This window comes from Colletotrichum godetiae (genome assembly GCF_030913485.1).
Source record: "Colletotrichum godetiae strain CBS 193.32 chromosome Unknown BDP55scaffold_7, whole genome shotgun sequence".
Taxonomy (NCBI): Eukaryota; Fungi; Ascomycota; class Sordariomycetes; order Glomerellales; family Glomerellaceae; genus Colletotrichum; species Colletotrichum godetiae.
Window position 1 is genome coordinate 913,289 of NW_026851255.1, and position 22,967 is coordinate 936,255.

General features: G+C 53.2%; 7 protein-coding genes and 1 non-coding gene across 8 annotated transcripts; 6 read left to right on the forward strand and 2 right to left on the reverse strand.

Annotated features, from left to right (window-relative positions):
* Positions 1–399: 399 nt before the first annotated feature.
* On the forward strand, positions 400–2,251 carry BDP55DRAFT_544667 (heavy-metal-associated domain-containing protein; the record flags this gene model as incomplete). Its single annotated transcript, XM_060568498.1, has 4 exons — positions 400–423; positions 893–1,022; positions 1,401–1,478; positions 1,722–2,251. 4 exons carry the CDS (start codon positions 400–402, stop codon positions 2,249–2,251), a joined length of 762 nt encoding a protein of 253 aa, XP_060433646.1.
* A 588-nt stretch (positions 2,252–2,839) lies between these two features.
* On the reverse strand, positions 2,840–4,089 carry BDP55DRAFT_384594 (uncharacterized protein). The gene is made up of 2 exons (XM_060567182.1): positions 3,341–4,089; positions 2,840–3,281 (listed from the first exon to the last, which is right to left on the reverse strand). The coding sequence occupies exons 1-2, from the start codon at positions 3,714–3,716 to the stop codon at positions 2,950–2,952; spliced, it is 708 nt and encodes a 235-aa protein (XP_060433647.1). The 5' UTR covers positions 3,717–4,089; the 3' UTR covers positions 2,840–2,949.
* A 2,799-nt stretch (positions 4,090–6,888) lies between these two features.
* BDP55DRAFT_384630 (uncharacterized protein) lies at positions 6,889–8,416 on the forward strand. The gene has a single exon (XM_060567184.1). The coding sequence runs from the start codon at positions 7,259–7,261 to the stop codon at positions 8,066–8,068; it is 810 nt and encodes a 269-aa protein (XP_060433648.1). The 5' UTR covers positions 6,889–7,258; the 3' UTR covers positions 8,069–8,416.
* A 333-nt stretch (positions 8,417–8,749) lies between these two features.
* BDP55DRAFT_384620 (tetratricopeptide) lies at positions 8,750–11,079 on the forward strand. Its single transcript, XM_060567183.1, has 5 exons — positions 8,750–9,111; positions 9,225–9,374; positions 9,430–9,765; positions 9,816–10,946; positions 11,006–11,079. Exons 1-5 carry the CDS (start codon positions 9,097–9,099, stop codon positions 11,027–11,029), a joined length of 1,656 nt encoding a protein of 551 aa, XP_060433649.1. The 5' UTR covers positions 8,750–9,096; the 3' UTR covers positions 11,030–11,079.
* A 902-nt stretch (positions 11,080–11,981) lies between these two features.
* Positions 11,982–14,779, reverse strand: BDP55DRAFT_384673 (tRNA synthetase class I). Its single transcript, XM_060567185.1, has 5 exons — positions 14,071–14,779; positions 13,894–14,004; positions 13,452–13,835; positions 13,069–13,341; positions 11,982–12,950 (listed from the first exon to the last, which is right to left on the reverse strand). The coding sequence occupies exons 1-5, from the start codon at positions 14,392–14,394 to the stop codon at positions 12,174–12,176; spliced, it is 1,869 nt and encodes a 622-aa protein (XP_060433650.1). The 5' UTR covers positions 14,395–14,779; the 3' UTR covers positions 11,982–12,173.
* An 882-nt stretch (positions 14,780–15,661) lies between these two features.
* Positions 15,662–17,144, forward strand: BDP55DRAFT_545017 (DnaJ domain-containing protein; the record flags this gene model as incomplete). Its single annotated transcript, XM_060568539.1, has 4 exons — positions 15,662–15,692; positions 15,761–15,819; positions 15,907–16,995; positions 17,055–17,144. The coding sequence occupies 4 exons, from the start codon at positions 15,662–15,664 to the stop codon at positions 17,142–17,144; spliced, it is 1,269 nt and encodes a 422-aa protein (XP_060433651.1).
* Positions 17,145–17,492: 348 nt separating this feature from the next.
* On the forward strand, positions 17,493–17,579 carry BDP55DRAFT_t76. Its single transcript has one exon. It is a non-coding gene; the product is annotated as a tRNA-Glu (tRNA).
* A 498-nt stretch (positions 17,580–18,077) lies between these two features.
* BDP55DRAFT_545442 (ribosomal protein L32) lies at positions 18,078–18,838 on the forward strand (the record flags this gene model as incomplete). Its single annotated transcript, XM_060568574.1, has 4 exons — positions 18,078–18,117; positions 18,250–18,374; positions 18,513–18,634; positions 18,730–18,838. 4 exons carry the CDS (start codon positions 18,078–18,080, stop codon positions 18,836–18,838), a joined length of 396 nt encoding a protein of 131 aa, XP_060433652.1.
* Positions 18,839–22,967: the final 4,129 nt, after the last annotated feature.

The window sequence follows — 22,967 nt, forward strand, 5'->3', positions numbered from 1 at the left end:
TATTCACTTCCCGACGACGACTCACTCCACGATGGGCCACGAATATTAAACCTGCATGTGCCGAATCACCCCATTGGATCGACTGCAAGCAACACTACAATTTCCTACAAGCAATAACCTCGAATTCCGGGATTTTGTGAAAGAGAGGAGTCTTCAGAGTCAAACCCGCAACAAGCAACATTTCCTCAGGCCTTTCTTCCCGAGAACGACAACTCCTCCTCTTATTTTATTTTAGGAAACGGGAAACTATACTACGCAACTCCTTCATCTCAACAACGCAAACACACGAAAAAGGGGTCCAAACAAGGACAGAGCATGCTCTATTGCCTCCCCGACTTCATCCACAACTACCGTTCTCTACTACGAAGCCCGCTGCAGCCAAGCAGACGACCCTTCACCATGACCGTCTCATATCCTTTTCAGGTGAGTACAACACAGTTTCTCTCTTTTTTCAAATGCCGTTCTTTGTCTCCCGTTTGGCCTTCTCTTCCCGCTCGTCCGCTTCGGCTTCGCGCAAGCAAGTCCAGTCAGGAAGTCAGTCCACTTCCCCCAAAAGTCTCCGTCACGGACACGGGACCTGACCGAGAGAAGGACTTCTTGCTCCTCCATGCTCTCTCGCTCGCTCGCTCCGTCGTCGGTACGGCACCGTCCCGTCAGGACTGACGCAATCCGGCGTGGGGGAGACCTGCGTATGAAGGAGCCTACCTCAGGAAGAGGATCCCTCTCTCGTCCGCACACACAAACACACGGCCTCAGCACTTTGCCCAGCTACTACCATTGCCCTACAGTTCAAGTTGTACAAAATCCTACAAGACACCAGACTTGGGTGGTGGTGTTCACTGCTCCAACTGAATCAAATGTGCTAATGAAACGTCTGAAATTCCAACACTAGACCGTTTTCGCCGTACCCATGACATGTGACAGCTGCGTCAAGGACGTTTCAGACTCGTTGTACAAGCTGGGGGGCATCACCAAGGTCGAGGCCAATCTCGAGGACCAATTGCTTTCCGTCGAGGGCACAGGTACGTCGTCTTCTGCCGCAAACTCTGAAAGCTTTTTTCTTCCTCCTTCTCTTCTTTCCCTTTCCCTTTTTCCAAGTATCCCTCTTTCGGCTCATGGCTTGTTGATCCCTTTCGTCAATCAAGCTCCCAATCCCTCCACACCCCCTCGTCTGTCTTACACCCCATTCGGGTTTGTCCCACACGATGCTTTGAGGCTTCTCAAGCTTGCCGTTTTGACGGCGCCATCTTGTTGATCCTCTGAGGATGTCACCCATTGTGTTCGCTACCTTGCCGTCAACCTGTCACGGGGAATGATGGACAGACTTTAAGATTGAACGCCTTACCGTTTGAAAAAGAAAAAATGTACCTGCCGCTAACTCTCTTGGCGACGTTTTGCAGCCGCACCATCAACAATTGTTGACGCCATCCAAGCGACGGGGAGGGACGCCATCCTGCGAGGCTCGGGAGGATCAAACAGTAGGTCAACTGAAGCCTCTTCTTTCCCCTCTTGGCTTTTCGTCCAAGTCCAACTTATTTGTCCGCATTTCCTGTAACCCCTTGGCGGACATTAAGTTGTTTCCTGATACCACCCAACTCGTCTTGTCACACCGGCACTGCTGTCGGCAGATGGGGAGTTTTGGGTTGTTGTCGTCGTCGTTTAAACTCGCTCACATGGTAACACCGGACTTCATCTGACCGCTGACTCATCCACGTCCTTAGGTGCGGCTGTTAGCATCCTAGAGTCTTTTTACCATGCAGATGATGCGCCTTCAAAGTTGAATGAGCAGCGAGACCGAGAGGTCAGGGGCCTAGCTAGAATGGTGCAGGTCTCCCCGACTACAACTCTGATCGACATGACGCTACGCGGCGTTGCCCCCGGCTCATACCGAGCTACAATCCGTGAGTACGGTAACCTGGCGGAGGGCGCATCATCGACGGGTCCTGTCTGGTCGGAAGGCAGTGAAGACGCTACTGCCAAGGGGTTCTTGGGCGTCTTCAACGTCGGCAAGGATGGCAGAGGCAGCGCCTATCTCGACAAACCTTTTCAAATCTGGGAAGTCATTGGCCATGCCATGGTCGTCTCGAGACAAGATGAGTCTGCAGGGGCGTTGAAAAATGACCCAGACACGTTAGTCGGCGTGATTGCCAGGAGTGCCGGCGTGTGGGACAATGATAAGACGGTCTGTTCATGCACCGGCAAGACGCTTTGGGAAGAGAGAAAGGACGAGGTCGAGAAGGGTATGCTGTAGACTTTGCGGAAACCCATCAGATGATGTATAAGAATGATCATGAAATAGCGAGATATTTTCAAAAAAGTGTTTCTTGCTAGGAAGCTCGGCTGATGAGCCGGATAGGCTTTATGGTGATCACCAGAAGCCACACGTGGAGTGGCAGCCACCATAAACATTATCGTACGATTTTTGCGATGAACGTAGATTTTGGACTGCGTCTGCTACCTCAGGTCAAGGTCGGTGGCCACGGCTTCCAGAACACTGACAGGCAAGATGCCAGGGGGTGCCGTGCTTTGTGGTGTGAGGAGTCCGAAGAACCGCACCATAGTCGGGTTTGACACTGAGGCTGAGCCTCTCCAATGCCTTGGCATACTGCCCGCCCCAAGGATGAAGTTCAAGGACTCTCGGCTAGGTAGACAGATTCGTGGACCTGGAGTTGCAACTTGGGTGACGGGGCACTTAGACTCTGGGGTCTCGGTAAGGTTGCGGGTTTCCATCCGTTGTCACAGGCCCGAATATGTTAACCTCTGTACGCCAAGCTTTCCAAGGCTTGTCTCGGTCAGAATTTTCCGCCGAGTTCTTGATCGTCTCCAGGCGATGGGACAGATGGGACAGCGGGGCCAGCAGAAGAGATGGAGCATCTGTTCCCAAGGAACGGAGAGGCCTGCGCCAGAGGAGACCAACAGACATGGCTTCAGCGTCGGGCTTGATGCAGATCATGTTAGAAGAAACACTGACGACGGTTCCGGGAGATTCCCCCCACCGATCGAAGACCGGAAGGAGGCGGAGCGCGGGTGACAGGTGGTAGATGAGACGAATACGTGTTGTAGTTGAACAGGGACCAGAGGCGCTACCTTATTTTGCTGGATCGCAGGGGCGCCGGGACCGCCTTGCCGTGATAAGGGCCCACTATCCGTAGTAAGGGCGTGTACGCAGATGGCATTACACAAGGAGGCTGATGCTGCAGTGCCAATGGGAACTTGGCAGTGGCCGACATATACGTGCAAAGGGGTCGATGGGTGGAGAGGATGGCCGAGCTTGAAACTAGCTTAGGTAGGTTGTCGGCAAGCTTGAATTCGGATGCGAGAAGTGATGGTCTGTACGTACTCCATACAGATCGAGTAAGGCAACGCCAAGGATTTGGGGCAGTGTCGGTAGGGGGATTGAAGCGTTCGTTGACGACATATCTAGGCTGATATTGACGGAAGGTTAAGTCAGTATGGCTCCTTGAGTGCCACAAAGAAGCCATTGCGCCAAAGTGTATCGACGAATATGATGTAAACGTGTTTGATGAGGAGGCTGATTCAAGAAACAAGAGTTGAGGGACAATTGAGTCGAGACTCTGGGGCAACGCTTGGTGGTGAACATGATAAGTGCCTGCCGGAGCTCTCTGGAAAGATTTGCATTGCGGGCTTCGGACCGTGGAGGTTCGCATTGAACGACGAGGACAGCGTAGATCTTGCCGCGTCACGGGTGGATTCATCCGTTCAAAGGGATGCCCAGACTTGTGACACTTGGGGAGAGAGGGAAAGATAGGGGAGTGGAGGGTAGACAGACGAGCAAGTAGCAACTCGGAGCGGAGCGTTGTGGGTGCCGCTGTCTGCGATGGCGCGGTCCCGTCTGTGTGTTGAGTGCATCGTGTCGAGTCACCTTGGCTTGCGTTAGGGCCACGATAGGATGTGGTCGAGGCGGTTGTTGCGCATCGAGGCAGTAGACAGGATACTGGGTAGACCACCAGAGGAGAGACGCAAGGGCTGCGGCTCGATGACTGAGGCGACGCCTCAAACTCGGCCGGATGCTGCGTGGTAAAACAAGGTGAAGTTCGTAGGCTTGACGTCTAGTTCATGCGGCGAAGTGGCTGGTGGTCTGGGCAGAGTCGCAAGTCGTTCCACACCCAAAAGAATGTGGAGAGTGACATTGCCCTAGCTGCGCAAACGTTACAGCGGAAGCTGCCTCTACTCAGATCAAGGTACCTTGGCAGGTGTGTGTTGATCCTTCGAGTAGGAATACTTGCCTAGTATCCGTACGAAGTACACTACCATTTCCTCGTAAGGAAGTCAGGCACGTCACGATAGTGTAAGGTAGGGTAATAAGGTAGGTAATGTACGGATAGAGAAGAGGAAGACTGTGCCCCCTGCACATGAGGTAGACGGGACGTCAGTGGGGGCGCCTGCACGGGACTTCCAAAACAGCCTGAAGGACAAGCGAGTTTCGCAGACTCTTGAGACTTGGGACTGGCAGGGATAATTAGAGTTGGAGATGGTCTGGCTGGGTGTCACGGTGTCTATCCGTACCTTACGGGTAATGTCTAATAACGATAGGGCGATGCGTTTCTGGGGGGGGGGGGTTCCTTGGAAAGGGTCTTTTCGGCTTCGGTCTTTGGGTTGTAACTTGTCATGAGAAGGGATCCTCTTGTCACTGGCAATGCAAGTCATTCTCGCGAGGCGGCATTTTGTTCTTTTTTCGTTCTTTTTGGAAGAAGCTGCGTGGGCCCTGGCTCGTGCTTGCTATCTTCCGTTGCTTGTACGGAGGAAGTCGTATTTGTCCGGCGTGCCTGCTGTCTTACATCATCTCTAGTCTCAGTACGGGAGTTGGAAGGAGAGACACAATCTGGACTCGATTGTACCTTACCTAACGTCGATCATTCCTTCCCCAGAACAGCCACGGCAAGATCACGTTCCCCCTTGGCAAGATACGTACTTGGACAATGTGCCTCTTCTTGACGGGCGGGAGGAAGGAACGCCTGGCATGGATGTTGGGTTGAGATGGCAGTGGCTTCCGACGAGACACTGGCGAGGCAGGTACGCTGTTTTGTTAGTCAAACGTCAACGACGTGTGGCTGAGCTTGTTGAGCCATAAAGTATCGGATGCCTAGACTCTAAGGTAGAGAGGCTGACGGCTAAAGCCAAGTCTCCTTGACGCATCCTGATCCTTGCTGAGTGGCCTCACGATGCCCCGACTGTTATCCTTCTCCCTCCCTGCTAATCCGACAAATCTTACTGTGTCAACTATTGCGAATTTAACCTAGGCTAAGCATCGACTCTGGACAGCTGCACAGACACCGCTGCCGACATCGACGCCAGTGCCTCCTCGCCAGTCAGCGACGGTCCTACAGATGCCTAGAACCACTTATGGACCCTCTGCAGATAAGGTTGTCCAAATCCTAACCAAGACTGGATGAGATGAGCGATGCCCCGGACAAAACACCACAAAGGGGAATAGCGAAGAAGCTGGAGATGAACCTATTCCCTGCCTTGGCGGCCTCTTCTTCTCCTTCGAACCCGACCCCGCCATCCGGGCAATCTACAGACAAGAGGCTTCGCACAACTCGTCACACCACGATGGCCTCATGATATGCCAGAATCAACCGAGTGGTACATCACACCCCGTTTTGTGCAGATTCCAGTGCTGTGGGATGCGACTCCCCATGCAGGAACATCATCCAAAACTGGTACGAATACAGCATGGACTGCCGAAACTAGGCGTCTGCGCCGCAGTCTCACAGATGTCTTGACTTGGGCTGAGGGGCCTCTAGATTCTGTACCACCAACCCTCGGTTTCCGTTGCCGATCCTCGTCGACCAAAGACAGCCCACCATCTCCAGAGTCCAAGGTATTGTGATACCACAACAACCGCCTAGTGCTCAGATATATGACTTACACGCCTCCTTCGCTGCGGCGCCTTGATTCGATCTGAGCTGATCAATTTGACGAACGCCAATCTGATCGAGCTGGGTTTTGGTGGTTGAATGATGAAGCATACCATTTATCGAACGGAGAAACTTTGGTTGGAAACGTCCGGACGGGTCGGCCTGTCCAACTGGCGACATGTCACCCGCACCGAGGCGGCCAACGTTGCCAGTTCACCGGGACAACCCAATCAGAAAAATATCGCCGGCGCTTAACTTCTCCCATATGCACTCTGCAAAGAACGGCACTTTCGGAAGATGCTATTTTAGACAGCTCAACGTCATTTATTCCCCAGCTCCAGAGAACTGGTTTGGCAGACCATTTCCAGTATGGCGGCCTGCAAGCACTTACACCTCATCCACTTCTCAACCTCTTATCTGGGTTCGCAAAAGCAACTAAGAAGAAAACCCCCGGTGACTGAACGAGATCGGACGGCCCTGCAGTTGCAGTCGCCTCTGCAGCATCTCCATATTCAGCCACGAGGCGTGATACAGCTGCGAGCTGCGGGTTGCAGTCACGGTTCACTACGCAGTAGTACGATGAGCACGACTTACAGTTACCACTGTGAGTGTGTGATCAAGGCGGCGTTAGTCACTCTTCTACGCGCCCTTGGCCCCTGGCAAGTTGGTGGCTCAAAGGTCCGGCCCACGACCCGTATTCCTGGGGGCCAATCAGGCACATCTCGCATTCGCTGGAACGCTTCGTGCATGGGAAGCGACAGGCCCTGATTCGCAGTGGTTGCACGATGCCTGCGACACCCGGCATTAGTGCATTGCCGTTAAGGGACCGTTGCGTCTTGCCCAGCTGGCATGCACACAGCGGGACAGGACTGAGGGCACTGAGAGAAGAGTCAATCGTCGTCAGCGTCCCTCCCTGGAGGATCAGGAGAACCAGACAGTCCAAAACAGCCACTCCCTTGTCAACTCTACCGCCAGATACGCAGTATGCGTGCGATCTGACCCGCGACGCCATGACATAGACTCCGACTTCCTCCTGGCCCATCACTCACTGCCCAGGCGCTCTCTTACACCCCCCCCGGAACGGACGTCGGATGGGATGCCCAGACAAACCAGGGGTGGCTCCTCCAAAGGCGAGGCACAGAGGGCCCGAGGGGATCCCAACGTTCGATGTCCAGCATATTCACAACCCAGCATCTGGCGACGAGATATGCAAAGTGGTTCGATTTCGAGAGAAAACACTTGATTCTGTCACTCAATTTAGACAAGTTTGTTTCCTCCCGTCGAACGGAATACCTTGTCGAATATCCAAAGAAGGATCTGCGTAGCTGCTTAAAGTGTTCTGGGACGACGTCTTGGGGAAAGTCGACAGACGGGAGATGATCTCTCTGGCGCCGAGCTATCTCACAAGTCACAACTGTGTGCTCTGTACGAAGTGTGCCTCTGGAGGGCTGTACTGCACTCACTTCGAACACAAGTACCCGTACACGTTTTGTCACCGAGGCAGATCCTGTAATGGCCAAGATCGGTTGCACAATTCGTCTCTGTCCCAAACCCAGGCTGGGCGTGCAAAAGGCGACCCAGAGACACCGGAATTCTGTTGCAACAAGATACACGCCCCCTTCATCCACCGAGCTGCCCAAGCCACTTGTTCCGGGCTCTCTGCTCTCTACACCCCCCTTCCAGTGTCGACACTCGACAGCAAGAACAACCCCCTTGGATCCCCCTGCGACTCACAACTGGACGAGCACCGGAGCACAGGCATCCTAAGCGTTTCCTGGCTGAGAATCGAGTTGGAATATCAATCACTGATGAGCACCTTGCATGATATACACCCAGTCTCGCGGCCCACAACCCGACCAGTCAAGTCCCCCTTGGTCCCTCGCTGCAAGCACCGACTCGACTCTATTTTCTCTACCCTCCTTTCCGTAGGCGCTGGCTTTTCGTCCTCCATCCATTCATTCCCATTCCTTTCCTTTCCTCAAGCCCGGCTGCAAGTCTGGTCATTCCATCACTTTTATTCTTGTCCACATCACACTTGCTTCCCACATCTGTTCCCAAAGTTGGAACTTGCGAAGCGAAGACAAACCGACCTCGAGACTGTCCTTTCTGACCCGCAACTCACACGCAAGCTTCCCACAGTCGAACGACCGTCCGAGGTTCCGACTCTAATTAACGCACGATTTTAATCCGAGAGAGGACCCGCGCCGAACGACGCAGACTTAGGCAGTCTTGGTATCTGGTCACCTCTGGTCACCTCTCCCTCGGCAAACACGCACACGCACACAGTCACAGTCTTCGTCGTCACAAGCAGGGCAGATAAGAAAAGAGCACGGATTCTTGGACTTGTTCTTGAAATAGTAGGACTGAAAAGGAAAAGAGCCCAGACTTTGATAATACAGGACGGACTGGCTTCGGACACCCCTTTTGGCGCCTAGTCCGACTTACATACATATTACTGCGGCCTTGTCCATCCACCCACCACCTCCACAGGAACCAGGACACACAGCCAAAAAGGGCCATCCCATCCTCCCCCCGACAACTTAATCCGTCTTTCGACGCACAACGTACACAAACCCGAAACACCGTCCTACTTTTGGCATCTGCTTCTGCTGGCCAGGAACGAGAAAAGAGCAACTTTATCAAGTTACAACGTCGAGTTTATCCTACAGTTGGATAAACCCTCTTTTTCGCTTCTGTCTCCTCCCCGCCATCGCATCGGCGGTTCTTGCAGAAGCTTTCGGCAAATCGCCAGACGGGGCCAGGTATCGATCCCTGGTGTACCCGCCACGCGCCAAGATCTCCAGCTCGTCGCCCAAGTCCGAAGCGTACCCCATTTGCGGCTTCTGGCTCATTGGAAGCGGGGGTAACACTCCAACCGTCATTTCAGTGGCGCCGAGCACCGCACGGTCGACAGACCGCCAGCCATCTCCCTAAATAAGCCCTGGGGACCCTCCCTAGCCGCCCGCGGCGCACTTTGTTATTGCTGTTCAGGTTTGGGTCGCTTTTTTTTTTGGCTTTCTTTCCTGCAGCAGTCGTCGTAGTCGTCTTCTGCCGCCGTTGTCCACGTCCGCATCGCAGTTCCCCACGATACCCTTTTCTCCCTCGAATCTTGTCCGTCAACGATCCTTCGACCGCAGCAGCAATCGTCTGCTTGCGCAATTTCTCGACGCGCGATCTGGATTTGGTATTTTGATAACTCTGGCCCGGCGACAACATGTCATTGAAACAGGTACGTGCTCTGTGTCGGACAGCGATCAGCAGTCGCCCAACCTGCGAGACCCGACAGCCCGAAATGGGTAGATTCATGAACATGTCACTGACCACAACTGTCTCTTACTATAGGAAATAGAAACGTGGGTGTCGGCCCTTGGCCGATACGACAACAATGAATTCGATGAGGCCCTCAAGGACTTTGAGAGGATCTCCGACACATCAAAAATTCTCTTCAACATGGGTGTCATTCACGCCACTCTGGGAGAGCACGAGAAAGCTGTGCGTCGTCTCCGAACCTAACACCGAGGTCTTGGCACTAACGTGCAGAAAACAGGTCGAATGTTACCAACGAGCAATCAAGCTGGACCAGTACCTCGCTGTCGCCTATTTCCAGCAGGGCGTCTCAAATTTCCTGCTTGGCGATTTCGAAGAGGCATTGGCCAACTTCAATGACACTCTTCTCTACCTGCGCGGAAACACTATGATCGACTACGCCCAATTGGGTCTGCTCTTCAAGCTCTACTCTTGCGAGGTGCTCTTCAACAGAGGCCTCTGCTACATCTACCTGCAACAGAAAGATGCTGGTATGCAGGATCTGTCATACGCTGTCAAGGAGAAGGTGGTAGAGGACCACAACGTTATTGATGAGGCGATCCGTGAGGAGGCAGAGGTAAGGAAGGTACCAAGTCGAGCTTTGAATAGTGCTGACAATTCCTCAAGGGATACACCGTTTTCTCGATTCCCGTCGGCGTTGTGTACCGTCCGAACGAAGCAAAGGTTCGCAACCTCAAGACGAAGGATTACCTTGGAAAGGCTAGGCTAGTCGCCGCCTCTGATCGCGCGAACGCCTTCACAGGCTTTGCCGGGTCCGAGATCAAGAATGTAGGCAGATCGGTTCCCATTCCAATCAGCTCTTATGGGAATCCATTTGCTAATCACAGACTTTTTGGTCTACAGGCCGGCAAGAACGACGTCAAGGACGACAGACCATCTGATAATATTTCATTCGCTGCCACGAACCTAGTTAAACCTGGGCTGGCCTCAAGAAGACAACAGTCCGAGCCGCCCAACGGCCGCGGTGTCTTCCCTCCGACACCTCCTCCTGACCAGGTTGAGGCCAACAATGGCGGCGCCATGTCCCGTGGACAATCCGTCCGCAATGGGCCCAAGCCGATGCTTGCGAAGTTGAACATCGAGAACTCCAGACCCAATGAACGGTACCAAAAGACGAGCAGCCCCAACGACCGCCGAGGACCTCCGCCCATGATGAGATCCGAGTCACGGTCGGCAACTCCTAGCAGAGGATACTCGAGACGCGACATGCAAATGCGCGGCCGGCCTGCTGATGAGGAGGCCGAGGATGCTTACCCTGATGAACTATACGACATGTACCAGAGCGGCGGTGGTGGCAACAGCACAAGAACCAGCCGGCAACCCTCCCGCCGTCAGCAGTCCCAACGGTACATGGATGAGGAAGACGATGGCTCCGACTATGGCTCCTTCGATGAGGGTGACTTCGAGATGGTTTCCAATAACAATAGACGCCCAGGCACGAACTCAATGTCCTCCCGCGGCGGCTCAAGGAGACCCGAAGTCCGCAAGATCCGTGTCAAGGTACACGCCGAGGATGTTCGATACATTATGGTCGGCGCCGCAGTCGAGTTCCCCGACTTCGTTGACCGCATCCGGGAGAAGTTTGGTCTTCGACGACGGTTCAAGATCAAGATCCGTGATGAGGATGTGCCGAATGGCGATATGATCACCATGGGTGACCAAGATGATTTGGACATGGCGATCATGAGCGTCAAGAGCCAAGCAAGGAAAACGAGGCAGGATATCGGCAAGATGGAGGTAAGCATCACCCCAACAACTACTTTGCCATTGGGACACAAGACTAACTGAAATTGCAGATCTGGGTCCAAGAAATTATGTAGACGATTATACCCCAACCAAGCCTGTGACGACGTAATGACCAACAATCTGCTCGCCCTGAGCCCTGCAACCTTTCCTTCATCTAGTAAACACTTTTTACACTATTTTTTGCTGCATTTACGGATGGATTGGTTGTAGACAGGGCGTCTAAAATGGCGGAAAGTACAAGAGGAGGATAGTTCGAGAGACAGAGCCAAGCAGAGCTGGCTCAATGGCACCCCCACGGCCGCGAACAACATGATCATAGCGTTGCATTGTTTAGAAACTGGAACAGTTCGGAGGCGATTGGCGTGGCGATAACACTTTTGTATCCCCCTACGGTTCACCATCTCTCCTTGTCCGATACAATTTCTACCTCATCTACACTGTCTGTCTTGTTACGAGATCCTGTCCATCATCTACGAGATCGTTGAGAGGCCCGCAACACTAACATTAATGCAAATACCATTGCTCACTACGCTCCCTTTCTGTATATATGTGAACGACTTGGTGTGAGAGCAAGCTTCTTTGAAGCCATGGTATTCAGGGACAAAGGCGGCAATTCTCGTTATCTGCGTGAAGGAGTCACGCCAAGTAGAGACAAATGAGCTCAATTGAACACGACATTTTTTGTTAGGATCCCCGTCTAGTTATTACACGCCAATGATGTCAGCTCTTTCGGGTCAAAATATCCATGGCCAAGTCGAGTCGGGCAAGCTCACGTGCGAGTAGTGTGCTTGATCGAGCAACCTGATTCATGAAGCTTTGAGCATTGACAACCATTTGCAAGCATGGTAATCTTTTCTTTCCTCGATTCAAAGCCTGGGACGGGCAGAAAATATTACTTCCAGACGAAACAGCCGCAGTACACACACACAACCTATATCGTACAAAACCACCTCACATCAGAGTCGTGGATTTGCTTGGTTTTAAGCTTCCCCGCACACGCAACGACCAACACCCAGAGTCTTCTTCCCCACAACAGAAGCGCTTTCTTGTCCTCCTACACTGGCAGAGAAAGTCAAAGGTTTTCCTTTGCTGCCCACAGTAAGGTCCAGTATGGAGAGAAATGGAGAAATCTCTCCGATGCTGGATATTTGCCTAGTTTGCTGGTCCTAAGGGGAAATTCCCATCCCCTTATTCTTCGACTACCTCCTGCTATGCTCCTCACTGCTCAAGGCAGAGCTCGAACCTCGCCATGGTCTCAGCCCGGCCCAGGAGCGCAAGCTGCAGCTTGGCAGGCTTCGCGCCGCGATTATGGTCGCCCGTGAGCACGAGCCTCAGCAGCGCGTAGGTAGCCTTATTCACAGCCTTTGCTGGCTTCTCGGGGTCGACGGAATCGGCATTGCGGCTCGCGAAGTCGTTGATGGCGGACTGGAGACGTTCGGGGTGCCAGTCGAGCTCGTGGATTTCGCGGAGGGAGGCGTGGAGGTCTTGGAGGAGGGCGTGCGGGGAGGCGGTGGTGTCGGGGAGGGAGAGGTTCTCGAGGGAGCGGGTGTAGGATTGTGGGGAGGGGCGGAGGAAGAGGGAGGGGTGTTCGTGGATGAGGTCGAGGGGGTCTATGGGGGAGTCGAGGGCTAGGGTGCGGTAGATTTGGAGGAGGTGGGATGGGGATGTTGAGGGGGAGGCGAGGAGGGGGGTTAGGGTTGTGAAGTCTTTGGTTAGGAAGAAGTGTTTTTGGTTTGTTGGGGAGGTGAGGACTGTGTTTGTGGTGGATGTAGGAGGAGGAGGATGAGCCCCGGTCTCGGTGGAAGGGGGAGGTGAAGGCTGAAGGAGAGATGAGATGTGTGCGAGGAGCTTGGTTATTGGCGGGAGGAGGGCCTGTTGGAGGAGCTCTTCGTCGGGGTTCTCTTCGCGGAGGCGGTGGGTTAGGTGTTTGCGTTGGAAGACGGCGAGTTTGTCTGGGTTGGTCTTGATGTTGCCCTTTGTGAATCTCAGGGAGAACTTATTCGCAGTGTGTAAGTGAGTGTTCATTGAGTGATTCCTTCGTCGACAGAAGAGTCACAAAGCCAAGGAAACGTGATACAAAGAGGGGGTTTGATATGGAATGAGGAACTCTTACCTTCTCAGCCAGATCGCTCGTGGTGTAGAACACCTCGCCCCCCTTTGCGAGGTCCTTCTCGTTCATGCTCCAGCCCAGCAGCACAAGCCAGTTGTTGAGCGCGGAGGGGAGAATGCCCTTGTCGCGGTACGAGGAGATGTCAATGTCGTGGTTGCGCTTGCTGAGCTTCTCGCCGTTCTGGGCGCATAGGAGGCCGGCGTGGGCAAACGTCGGGGGCTCCCATTTGAAGGCGTCGTAGAGGGCGATGTGCTTTGGCGTGGAGATGAGCCATTCCTATTATCTGGTGTGAGCTACACTTATGTTTCTTGGAGGATTGCCCGAGAGCGAATGAGCAGGGGTTTCAGGGGTAAGAAAAGGGGGTGAGGAAGGGAAGAGATACGCACAGCACCACGGATGACGTGGGTGATCTCCATGAGGTGATCGTCAACGACGTTGGCAAAGTGGTACGTCGGATACCCGTCGCTCTTAATGAGGATGAAGTCGTCCTCGTCCTCGTTCTTCTGGTAGTTGCCGTACACCTTGTCCACGAAGGAAGGGCGACCCTCGCTGCGGAAGCGCACGACGTGCGTCTCGCCATTGGCGGCGCGCCGCTCGGCCTGGGACGCCGGCAGGCTCCGGCAGGTGCCCGGGTAATGCGCCGAGCCACCGTCATCGAGGGACTGCTGCTTGTGACGCTCGAGGTCGTGCGCCGTGCAGAAGCAGCGGTAGGCTTTGCCCACGTCCAGGAGGTCGGCGATGTACTTTTTGTAGTAGTCCAGGCGTTTTGACTGAAATTTGTTGTCAGGCTGGTGTGTTCACAAAGAGGAGAGAGAAGAGTCGTGTTACTTGTTCGTAAGGTCCGTATGGTCCTCCAATGTCAGGGCCTTCGTCCCAATTTAGCTCCGCCCATTTCAGGTCTGCTAGGAGACGCTGGACGGCATCATCGACGATGCGAGTCTTTTTGGCATGACAGACGTTAGCAGGCGATTCCTTCATCTCATTCAGCAGCAGTCTTTAACGTACCCGGTCCGTATCCTCAACCCGGATAATGAACTGACCGCCAGTGGCACGGGCAATGAGCCAGTTGAAGAGCGCGGTCCTCAACGATCCCAGATGGAGATATCCCGTGGGCGAGGGGGCGAACCGCGTCCTAGCCGGTTTATCGGGCAGCCCGTGGAGCTTCTTGTCGGCCAGGGGCGGGAGCTTCTTCCTCAGCGCCTGGAAGCCGCTGCTGCTGCCGCTGCTCTTTGCGGACGAGCACCATCTCGGGTGCGAGCCCGCGCGACACACATCGAATGGACGCTGGAAGAGGGACCGGCCCTGGGATCTCAGGGCTATCATTAACATGATGGAGACATTTGTTCAATCTTCATTTGTTTGGCGTTTGATGGATGAACTGATCCGGGGGGTGAAATTTGTCGATGAGCTTCAGCCACGTGTGGCGCGGCTGGTAGATATGCATCAAGCGAGATACTGACTTATACGACAGCAGTGGCTTGTGCGTATGTTCCAAAGACTTCTATTCACAACAATGGTATTAATGTGCCTTAACCCATTCCAACCCTCCCTACAGAACAAGCAAACCAAGTAATCGGTCATGAAATTGCTATTGGAAGGCACTGAAATGTGATGCTTTAACGCAACGAGATTTCCTTCCAGGTATGTGGTGTAATATGAACGGAGTAGGTCGTAATCATCTCAAGAATCTCGAACGGTTGCTAGGTTTCACATACTCTTCAGATGACACCATCAACATGATCTGAGCAGTTTATCCGTGTGCCCGTCCGAGGACTACAGCGGATAGCAGTGAGCTGCAAAGGTAGAGTTTGACGAGGCTCTTGTTCACGGCGGGTGAGCTCAGTCCTCTCAGTCCCTATGGAGTCTGCTTTTCGGTAGGTAGCCTCGGGTTGATGCCAACCCCTGTGACTTGCTTCTGAAAGCCTAGCAAGTGGTGTTGGTCAAATTCAGGCTGTGATTGGAACTCCGATTCGTCATACAATGTAACGGTATGCTAGCCTGTCATTCTAAGTAACTGGCGAACTCCGTCTCAGTTGGTGAGAGTTCCTGTTGCAAGTATCTTCAGTCTCGGCAAGTGTCGGGGTATCTACGGATAGACAGCCTTCAGCCAGCCATAAACGATCGTAGCGGAGGAAAGCGGTAGGTCTTAAGGAATCTAGATATGTACTACCTTAAGGTAAGGCAGTTGGACACCGCCTTGTACGGGCAACCTGGAAAGCAGTGGATGTTGCTGATGAACAGGTGCAGGCGGATAGGCGGCTGGAGAAAGGAATTGGGGCCCAGGCTGCTTAGTGTACAAGGTACCCGCCCGCCAACAAACATCTGCCGCGCGCTCTTAGCAGGTTGGTCGTAGCGCTGTGAGCCTGCCCGCAGAGCAGCCGCACGCCCAGCAAGGCACAGCGGGCGGGCGATACCCCGCCAAACAAAGGCCTGCTACCGGCAAGTACACCGTACTCCAGACAAAATATTTTCAAATCTACTCCACATCCCACCCTTTTCACAACTCCAAATCACTCCTCTGAAGGCCGAATCTCGAGCAAGAATTGCCCGAGTGCCCTTCGAAGAAGCTTCAATCATGGACAGTGGTGGACCGAGCATGGCGGGGGAGGAAGATATTGATCTCTACGGTAAGACTCTGTCTATGGAGCCCAGGGGGTACTTTTTCGCAGTGGATCACATCTGACGCATTTTCCAGAGCTCCTCGGTATTGATAAGGATGCTTCGCAGGATCAGATCAAGAAGGCATACCGAAAGGTTCGTGGCCCCCTCCCTTACTCGCAACGACAGCTACAACGACACACCGGTCGCAGCATCGTATACTGACACACCCGTCCTTCACAGGCTGCCCTTCTTCACCACCCCGACAAAGTCCCCGAGGAACGTAGAGAGGAGTCGGAAGCCAAGTTCAAGGCTGTCAGCCAGGCCTACGAAATCCTCAAAGATGAGGACAAGCGCCACCTCTACGACACCCACGGCATGGCCGCATTCGACCCCTCGCGAGGCGGTCCCGGCGGTCCCGGCGGCGTCGAGGTCGACTTGAACGACATCCTGTCACAAATGTTTGGCATGGGCATGGGCGGCCCCGGTGGTCCTGGCGCCGGTCCCAGAAGACCCCGTCGCGGTCCCGACGAGGACCAGCCTTACAAGGTCACACTTGAGGAGTTGTACAAGGGCAAGACTGTGAAGTTCTCCGCAAACAAGCAAGTTGTTTGCGGCACCTGCAAGGGATCCGGCGCCAAGGCAAACGTCAAGCCCGCGCAGTGCGAGAAGTGCAGAGGCGCCGGTATGGCAGAGGCTTTCCGCCAGGTCGGCCCGGGCATGGTCCGCAAAGAGACCGTTATTTGCGATCGCTGCGAGGGATCCGGAAACTTCTGTAAGGAGAAGGACCGCTGCAAGAAGTGCAAGGGCAAGCGTACCACTTCAGAGACCAAGGTGCTCGAGATCTACATCCCTAGAGGCTCCCAAAATGGAGAGAGAATCGTGTTGGAGGGCGAGGCGGACCAATTCCCTGACCAGACCCCGGGAGACATTGTTTTCCACTTGGCCGAGGAGCCCCACGACGAGTTCACTCGCATCGGCAACGATTTGTCTGCTGAACTGACTATCTCTCTTGCTGAGGCTCTCGGTGGCTTTTCCCGGGTTGTGATGACGCACCTTGACGGCCGCGGTATTCACATGGAAAGGGAACGCGGCGAAATTCTCCGCCCTGGTGACATTCTCAAGGTCGCCGGCGAGGGCATGCCCCAGAAGCGCGGTGAGGAGAAGGGTGACTTGTACCTGATTGTCAATGTTGAGTTCCCCGAGGATGGCTGGTTGAAGGATGATAAGGAGTACGATGCTCTGAACAAGCTCCTTCCTCCCCCTCCCCCTCCTATTACAGCAGAGGAGGTTGATGAGGTTGAGTACGAAGAGGTGGATAGCCTCGACTCGGTAAGTCTTAACAGGTCCTTCCATCATGATATGCCTGGCGCTAATGCGAAAATCTACAGATGGGCGCCAACTCAGGAGACCCGCGTTTCGGTGGCGAATGGGAAGACGAAGATGAGGAAGATGGCCAGCCTCAGTGCCAGCCTCAGTAAGAGGCGCTTAGGTGAATAGAGATTTTAGAGGACAGAGTCTTGGGCTTGACGCCCTGAAGCTCATGACAGACATGACGACCCGGACGGTGTAGGGGGTGAGCATAGACGGGGGAACTGGAGAGGAGTTTTGCTTGGTAGTTTGGGCATCATCCCCCTCATGAATGAAAGGCAACCCGCGATACACGGGTGCCACGTCGCTTCTCAACCTTTTGGCGCAGTGATAGCATTCAGTGGTGACTCATGGAAGGCACGAACCGCTTCTAGTTCCGTTTTGTTTGTGCTTTGTCGACTGGGCTTGGGGTCTATATGCAGCTTAACGTCCTCCCCTGTCATCAAACAACAACCACGTCCCATATAGTATAGTGGTTAGTATACTCCGCTTTCATGTTTCCAATGACATCCGGAGAGTCCCGAGTTCGAACCTCGGTGTGGGAAATTCTTTTTGCTCGTTTTGGCTCTGGGTTTGTCTCCTTGACAACAGAGCTCTTAGTGAGGTGGGAGATTTATGCAGGACATACCGCTTCAATGACTCCACTGTATGTGGCGGGTCCGTGCTCCCTGCGATTTTTTTTTTTTTGGCCCGTAGGTCGACTGCATTGGCTACAGACCGAAAAGAGTTCCTCTCAACTAGCGCGACCTTTTGGGCCAGTAGCAGGTCTCCGCTCCTGCACTTTTTTTTCTCCCCCGCCAGGCGGCCCACACGTGACCGATAAAATCTTAGGGCTTCGGGAAGAGCCCACGTCCAGTGCGATTCGAAATGGTGGTCGCCCAAATTTCACGATCGCCTTGAAGCCCGAATTTGACGACGTACACCCGCCCCGACTAACCCAATAGCCAGGAACAGCCGTCAAGGTGAGAATCAATTGCTACGGCACCCTCGATCGACATACTGTCGATATTCCGATTTAATTACTGACTTTTGATTTCATAAAGATGGTCGCCGCAAAGAAGCACGTTCCTATCGTGAAGAAGCGTATGTTTTTTCCTTCCTCAAGGACACAGCACCCCTCTACGACCCCGCGTACCCGACAACCCCGACGATGAATCTACCGAACGAGAACTTTGCATTGGGAACGAGAGGATTGACGGTTGTGATTTTGAACAGGCACGAAGCTCTTCAACCGCCACCAGAGCGACCGCTTTATGCGCGTTGATCGATCATGGCGCAAGCCCAAGGGTATCGACAACCGCGTCCGCCGTCGCTTCAGGGGTAACACTCAAATGCCCTCGGTACGTCGAAACACCTCCCTGCTGGATTAGGATTTGGATTTCGAGATGGACATGAACAAGAGGAGGAACAATTCTTGGCGAAAGATGGTGTAATGGCCCCAGGAATACAGTCGCTAACCTGGCATTCCCACTCTTCAGATCGGCTTCGGCTCCAACAAGAAGACCAAGTACATGATGCCCTCCGGCCACAAGGCCTTCCTCGTCAGCAACGTCAACGACGTCAACCTCCTGCTGATGCACAACCGCACCTACGCTGCCGAGTGCGTACCACCCCACGCCCGCCTACTAGCTCCGAGCGAAGACCGAGCAAAGGGCTTTTTGCCACGGGAACAGAGCCAGCTAACACCGACTACAGGATCGCCCACAACGTCTCCTCGAGAAAGCGCATCGACATCATCGGCCGCGCCAAGCAGCTCGGTGTCAAGGTCACGAACCCCAAGGCCAAGGTTACCACCGAGGTCTAAGCGAAGGAGATGTAAAAAGTTTCTTCTCAAGTGGGTTGCGTGTGGAGGAAAATCAGCCGTTCGGGGCGAGGGGGTTCGGTTTTCATCGCCTGGTTACTTGCGTTGTGCTCTCATATCCAGGGAACGGGAATGCATCGGAAACGGTTTCTGCGATGATTCAGGGCTGGCGGCTTGGCATGGCTCGTACCGTTGTGCTAGGAAATACAAAAAAACAACCGCAGCAAAAATTCAACGACTTGACGTTCACTCAGGCGTGTGTTTTCTTACTACTACCGTCGATTGACAAGAATAAGGCGTTGGGTGGGATGGAAAACAGGATCCTTCATATGCTCGGTAATTCGAGAATATCACCAACCCCTTTGGCCCCTGCATCATTTTGAAATATCCTGCACGAGTGACATTCCATGTGGTCATCTTGCTGTCCTTGGGCATCTGTCACCATCGAGCACCAAGGATCAGCTTGGTTGTTTGCGCACACTTGAAGTTGGCCTTGCTCTGATTCCTTGGTCCATATGTGTTCTCTTGTCATTGTCTAGTGACGGGCCAGACTACTGGCCACACCGCTATTACTATTGCCGCAGAACATTTCCACAGTCAGGCTCACGACAGGATGAGCCGGGGCGGGTGCCAATATCTTGGGTTAAGGATTCCTATAGACCTTGTCGTAGAGCTTGCCTTTCGTGGAAATCGCCAGCATGACAGGTACATTACGAATCGACGAACACCAAGGGAGCAGTCTGGCGGCTTTGACCTGGGTGAATCACAAAATCCAACAGTTCAAAATAGGCTAGGGAGACGTAATGTATTATCTAGGTATGCATGCATTGCATCATTCCACCCATCCGCATCACGCTCAACTTCAATACGACCGCAGCGTAAGAGAACCCAATAAGGACAGAAGGACAGGAACCGCTCGCTTTCCCATCACCGAACCCGTAAAACACAAGTGAAGACTCCTGGTATCCGTGATCTCGTGACAATAAAAGAGGAACAAGAAGAGAAACAGCGTCGTCCATATTTTGGTAGCTGTGGTCGTAATCTCGTTCTGAAGAATAAATTCAGGTCGTAGTGAATCAAAATGCGGGAGAGAGCTCATAGCAAGCGAGGAGAATGCTCGCCAGTTGCGTTCCTCGAATTCATCGCACCGACACCTTTGCGCCGTGAGAATGGCGCCAACTCTATCTGAAGCAGTTGAAGCGGCCGATGCGCATGCGCCAGGGTCCGCGGTGGACGCCGTGACGGTCTGCGTGGACGGAGGTGCCGAAGTTGCGGCCGCCGATGGGCTTGGAGTAGAAGAAAGGCATGATGATTGTTTGGTGGTTGTCTAGGTTGTTTGTACGAATTTGCTGGGGATTTTGTCAGTCCAAGGCACAGGTGTACAGTGCTCATGTGCTATTTGGAAGTCGGAGCATACCTTGGTGATTGTCGAATTTATTCGCGGTGGGCTTTTGTTTGGTAGTTGATTTTGAATCACCACTATTGACGAAAGGCCAAGAAGGAACGGGCTTGCATTATATACCTAAGGTATACGTTGGTTCCCTCTTCGTACGAACCAGTGACGAGGGGCAGCAGACCACGCCAGCCATCATCTCCCTTCCCCCCTTGGCTTGCTTTTTTCCCCAACCTTTTCTTGTAATTGCACCAGTGACACAACGGTTCCCCTTCGAAACTTGGCTAACAGGGTCGCTTGTGCTGTGTGGTGTTGTATGCCAAGAGCTCGTTGAGAGGGCGGTGACGTAGTCGTGGCTGAGCAGGATGAGGTTGCGAGTGTGGCTGGGGGATGTTCCACGAGAATCAAGCGGCAATTGGTGGCAGACGCCACAGCTAGCGCCTGGTCCAAGTCTAGATCGATGGGGGTGTGGCTGAGGTGGGTGCGGCAGGGTCCGCTGAAGTGACCGGACAAGGGGAAGAAGGATTCTAAGTGGTGAGTTCGTTCTGAGGAGTAGCGAGTTAGATGTGAGGGATCGGTCGATTGGAAGGTAAGGTTATTCCAATCTGCCGGCTGACTGACGTTGTCTCTTCGCTTCGCCATTCCTTCCCTCAATGGCTTCTTGAATTCTGCTTTATGGGTGCATGGGATCTCCTGGTGCCGTCTTTACGAGGGCTAGAGACTCGGTTGAGTATCAGCAGCTACCCTTGACTAGCTTGCTTCTTTGCCAGTACGTATGACATGCCAGATAATGTGTTGGAAACACATTTATTATACCCATCTCTACCAGTAGACCTGACAACCCTCCAACTGTTCTCTCCGCAGTCAAGCCCTTATCACTGCAGCTCAGGCTTGAAATGGCCACATCTGTGTTTGTCGTTAATACTACCTACAGTAATGTTTCGTTCAACTTAGTTATCATACCCCGAAATTGGTACACTGCGTTGCTAGCGCTTGAAATTCTTCCACTCAAATGAGCACGGTTAGGTGCCGGTTTGACGGAACCGCACGTGATCCCTTGTCATGGTCAATCGAGAAAGCTTGCGATGTTCTTATGTTATCTCCCGGATAGTCCAAGGAGAGTAGCATAATGATGTAATTCCTGATCAACCTGCGATGTCTCCCCATGAGCATCTCAAAAAACTTCAAATTGCAAATAGGTAGACATTTGACGATCGACATTAGTTGGATCTGACAGTTCCTGGGTTACTACTATGGACTGGCAGAAGGCGTTAATTCAACAGTCTGATAACGCTTCAGGGCTGCTCAAACACCCCTGCAAGGGCGGGCACTAGTCACTCATGTTAAATCAGTCTTCTTGTCTCGCGAGGTCTACCCCTGGACGCTGCTTGGTGGACTGATGTGAAGTGACTGGCTCACTGACTCCTACCGTAGTAGAGTCGCGTCACCTCAATACACTGCTTATACGGAGGTAGCTTGCCGTTGTCCATAACAGTCCAACAAACATGGGATTGACACGCGACAGCGTGCAAAAGAGACAAAGATTGCGAGAAGACAAGGCCCAACTGCCTAGGTAGAGACTGAGATGTCATGACAACTTTTATTCCTAGCATGGCCCGCGAGGAGCAGTGTAAGCCTTCAAAGCACTTCTGATGATATCGAGTGAAGAGAAATTCCTCGGAATTGGAAGAACACCTCAAGGAGGCATTCTAAGTAGCTCTGACTGCAATTCAACGCGCTCACTGAAGCTTGCCTGACACGCTCCTTGCAGTCCGGAGTATTTCTTTGGGCCCCTGTCACAGCTACTGTCCGGCCTTGTTGCTCAGGAGTCGGGGAGTTTGATGAGTGAAGAGAATATGGAGATTGTTCCTTCGAAGCCCACTACAGAACCCAAGATTCCGTTATGCCACCCACCAACCCTTAAAATCCACATCGTGCTTGTAGTCCTGGTGGCTACGGCGCCTCTTTGCATCGATCTCTGGCACATCCATCAATTTGGCCATCAGAGGCACTTCCACACCATCCAGCTAATCAGTCCGAGCCGAGGCGGTCCGCCTCTTTCATCCAACTGCGATTCCGAGGAGCCGAGAGTCATTCAACCGTCATGCTTAAGCTTACCTCAGTCCACGCTTGATCTTCATGCACGACATCAGGAAAAACTATGTTGAAAACGGAAACGACACTACAGCTCGTGAAAGAACTCGGACTTACAAAGCTTGAGATGAGGCTCAATAGATTCAATACTATTCTCCTACCGCAAGCGAAAGTTTCTCTTACGAGCTAGTCACGGGAAGGACTGAGCAAGGAGAGAATTAAGCATAACGCCTGCTACAGCCGGGCCGATCGACCCTTTCGGACCGTGGCACAAATTGCGACATGACGAGCAGGATCCTCGCCGCCAAAAAGAGGCTTGTTGAGGCGGCCGTTGTTGCTGGGCCGAAAACATCAACACCCTGTGTATGAGACACTGTCTTTAGGACTACAAGGTATTGGGTATTTACATCGGAGCCGGATGTAGCTGCGCTTGCGGGGTTCGTTGATCTTGCCTCCAACCGTTTGGACTCTATGTGAGACATCTCTGATTTTCCTTCCGGTCTTGGAGACATCATCTTCCTCCGGCTTTTGTGGAGGAGAAAACTCCGTAGTTGAAGGCACACACACTGACAGAATCAGGGATGACGCCATGCCGTGTATTTTCCGAGTAAGTCGCAAAGCCAGGGAAGGGTATATGTGAGTGAA

Coding starts and splice junctions, on each gene's coding strand:
- BDP55DRAFT_384630 (XM_060567184.1), top strand. CDS start 7,259: ATGATCTCTCTGGCGCCGAGCTATCTCACAAGTCACAACTGTGTGCTC.
- BDP55DRAFT_384673 (XM_060567185.1), bottom strand. CDS start 14,394: ATGTTAATGATAGCCCTGAGATCCCAGGGCCGGTCCCTCTTCCAGCGT. Junction 14,005..14,070: donor GGGTTGAGGATACGGACCGG/GTACGTTAAAGA, acceptor CATGCCAAAAAG/ACTCGCATCGTCGATGATGC. Junction 12,951..13,068: donor CGAGCGATCTGGCTGAGAAG/GTAAGAGTTCCT, acceptor ACTGCGAATAAG/TTCTCCCTGAGATTCACAAA.
- BDP55DRAFT_384620 (XM_060567183.1), top strand. Junction 9,375..9,429: donor TGGGAGAGCACGAGAAAGCT/GTGCGTCGTCTC, acceptor TGCAGAAAACAG/GTCGAATGTTACCAACGAGC. Junction 10,947..11,005: donor AGGATATCGGCAAGATGGAG/GTAAGCATCACC, acceptor CTGAAATTGCAG/ATCTGGGTCCAAGAAATTAT.
- BDP55DRAFT_384594 (XM_060567182.1), bottom strand. CDS start 3,716: ATGAATCCACCCGTGACGCGGCAAGATCTACGCTGTCCTCGTCGTTCA. Junction 3,282..3,340: donor CCTTACTCGATCTGTATGGA/GTACGTACAGAC, acceptor AACCTACCTAAG/CTAGTTTCAAGCTCGGCCAT.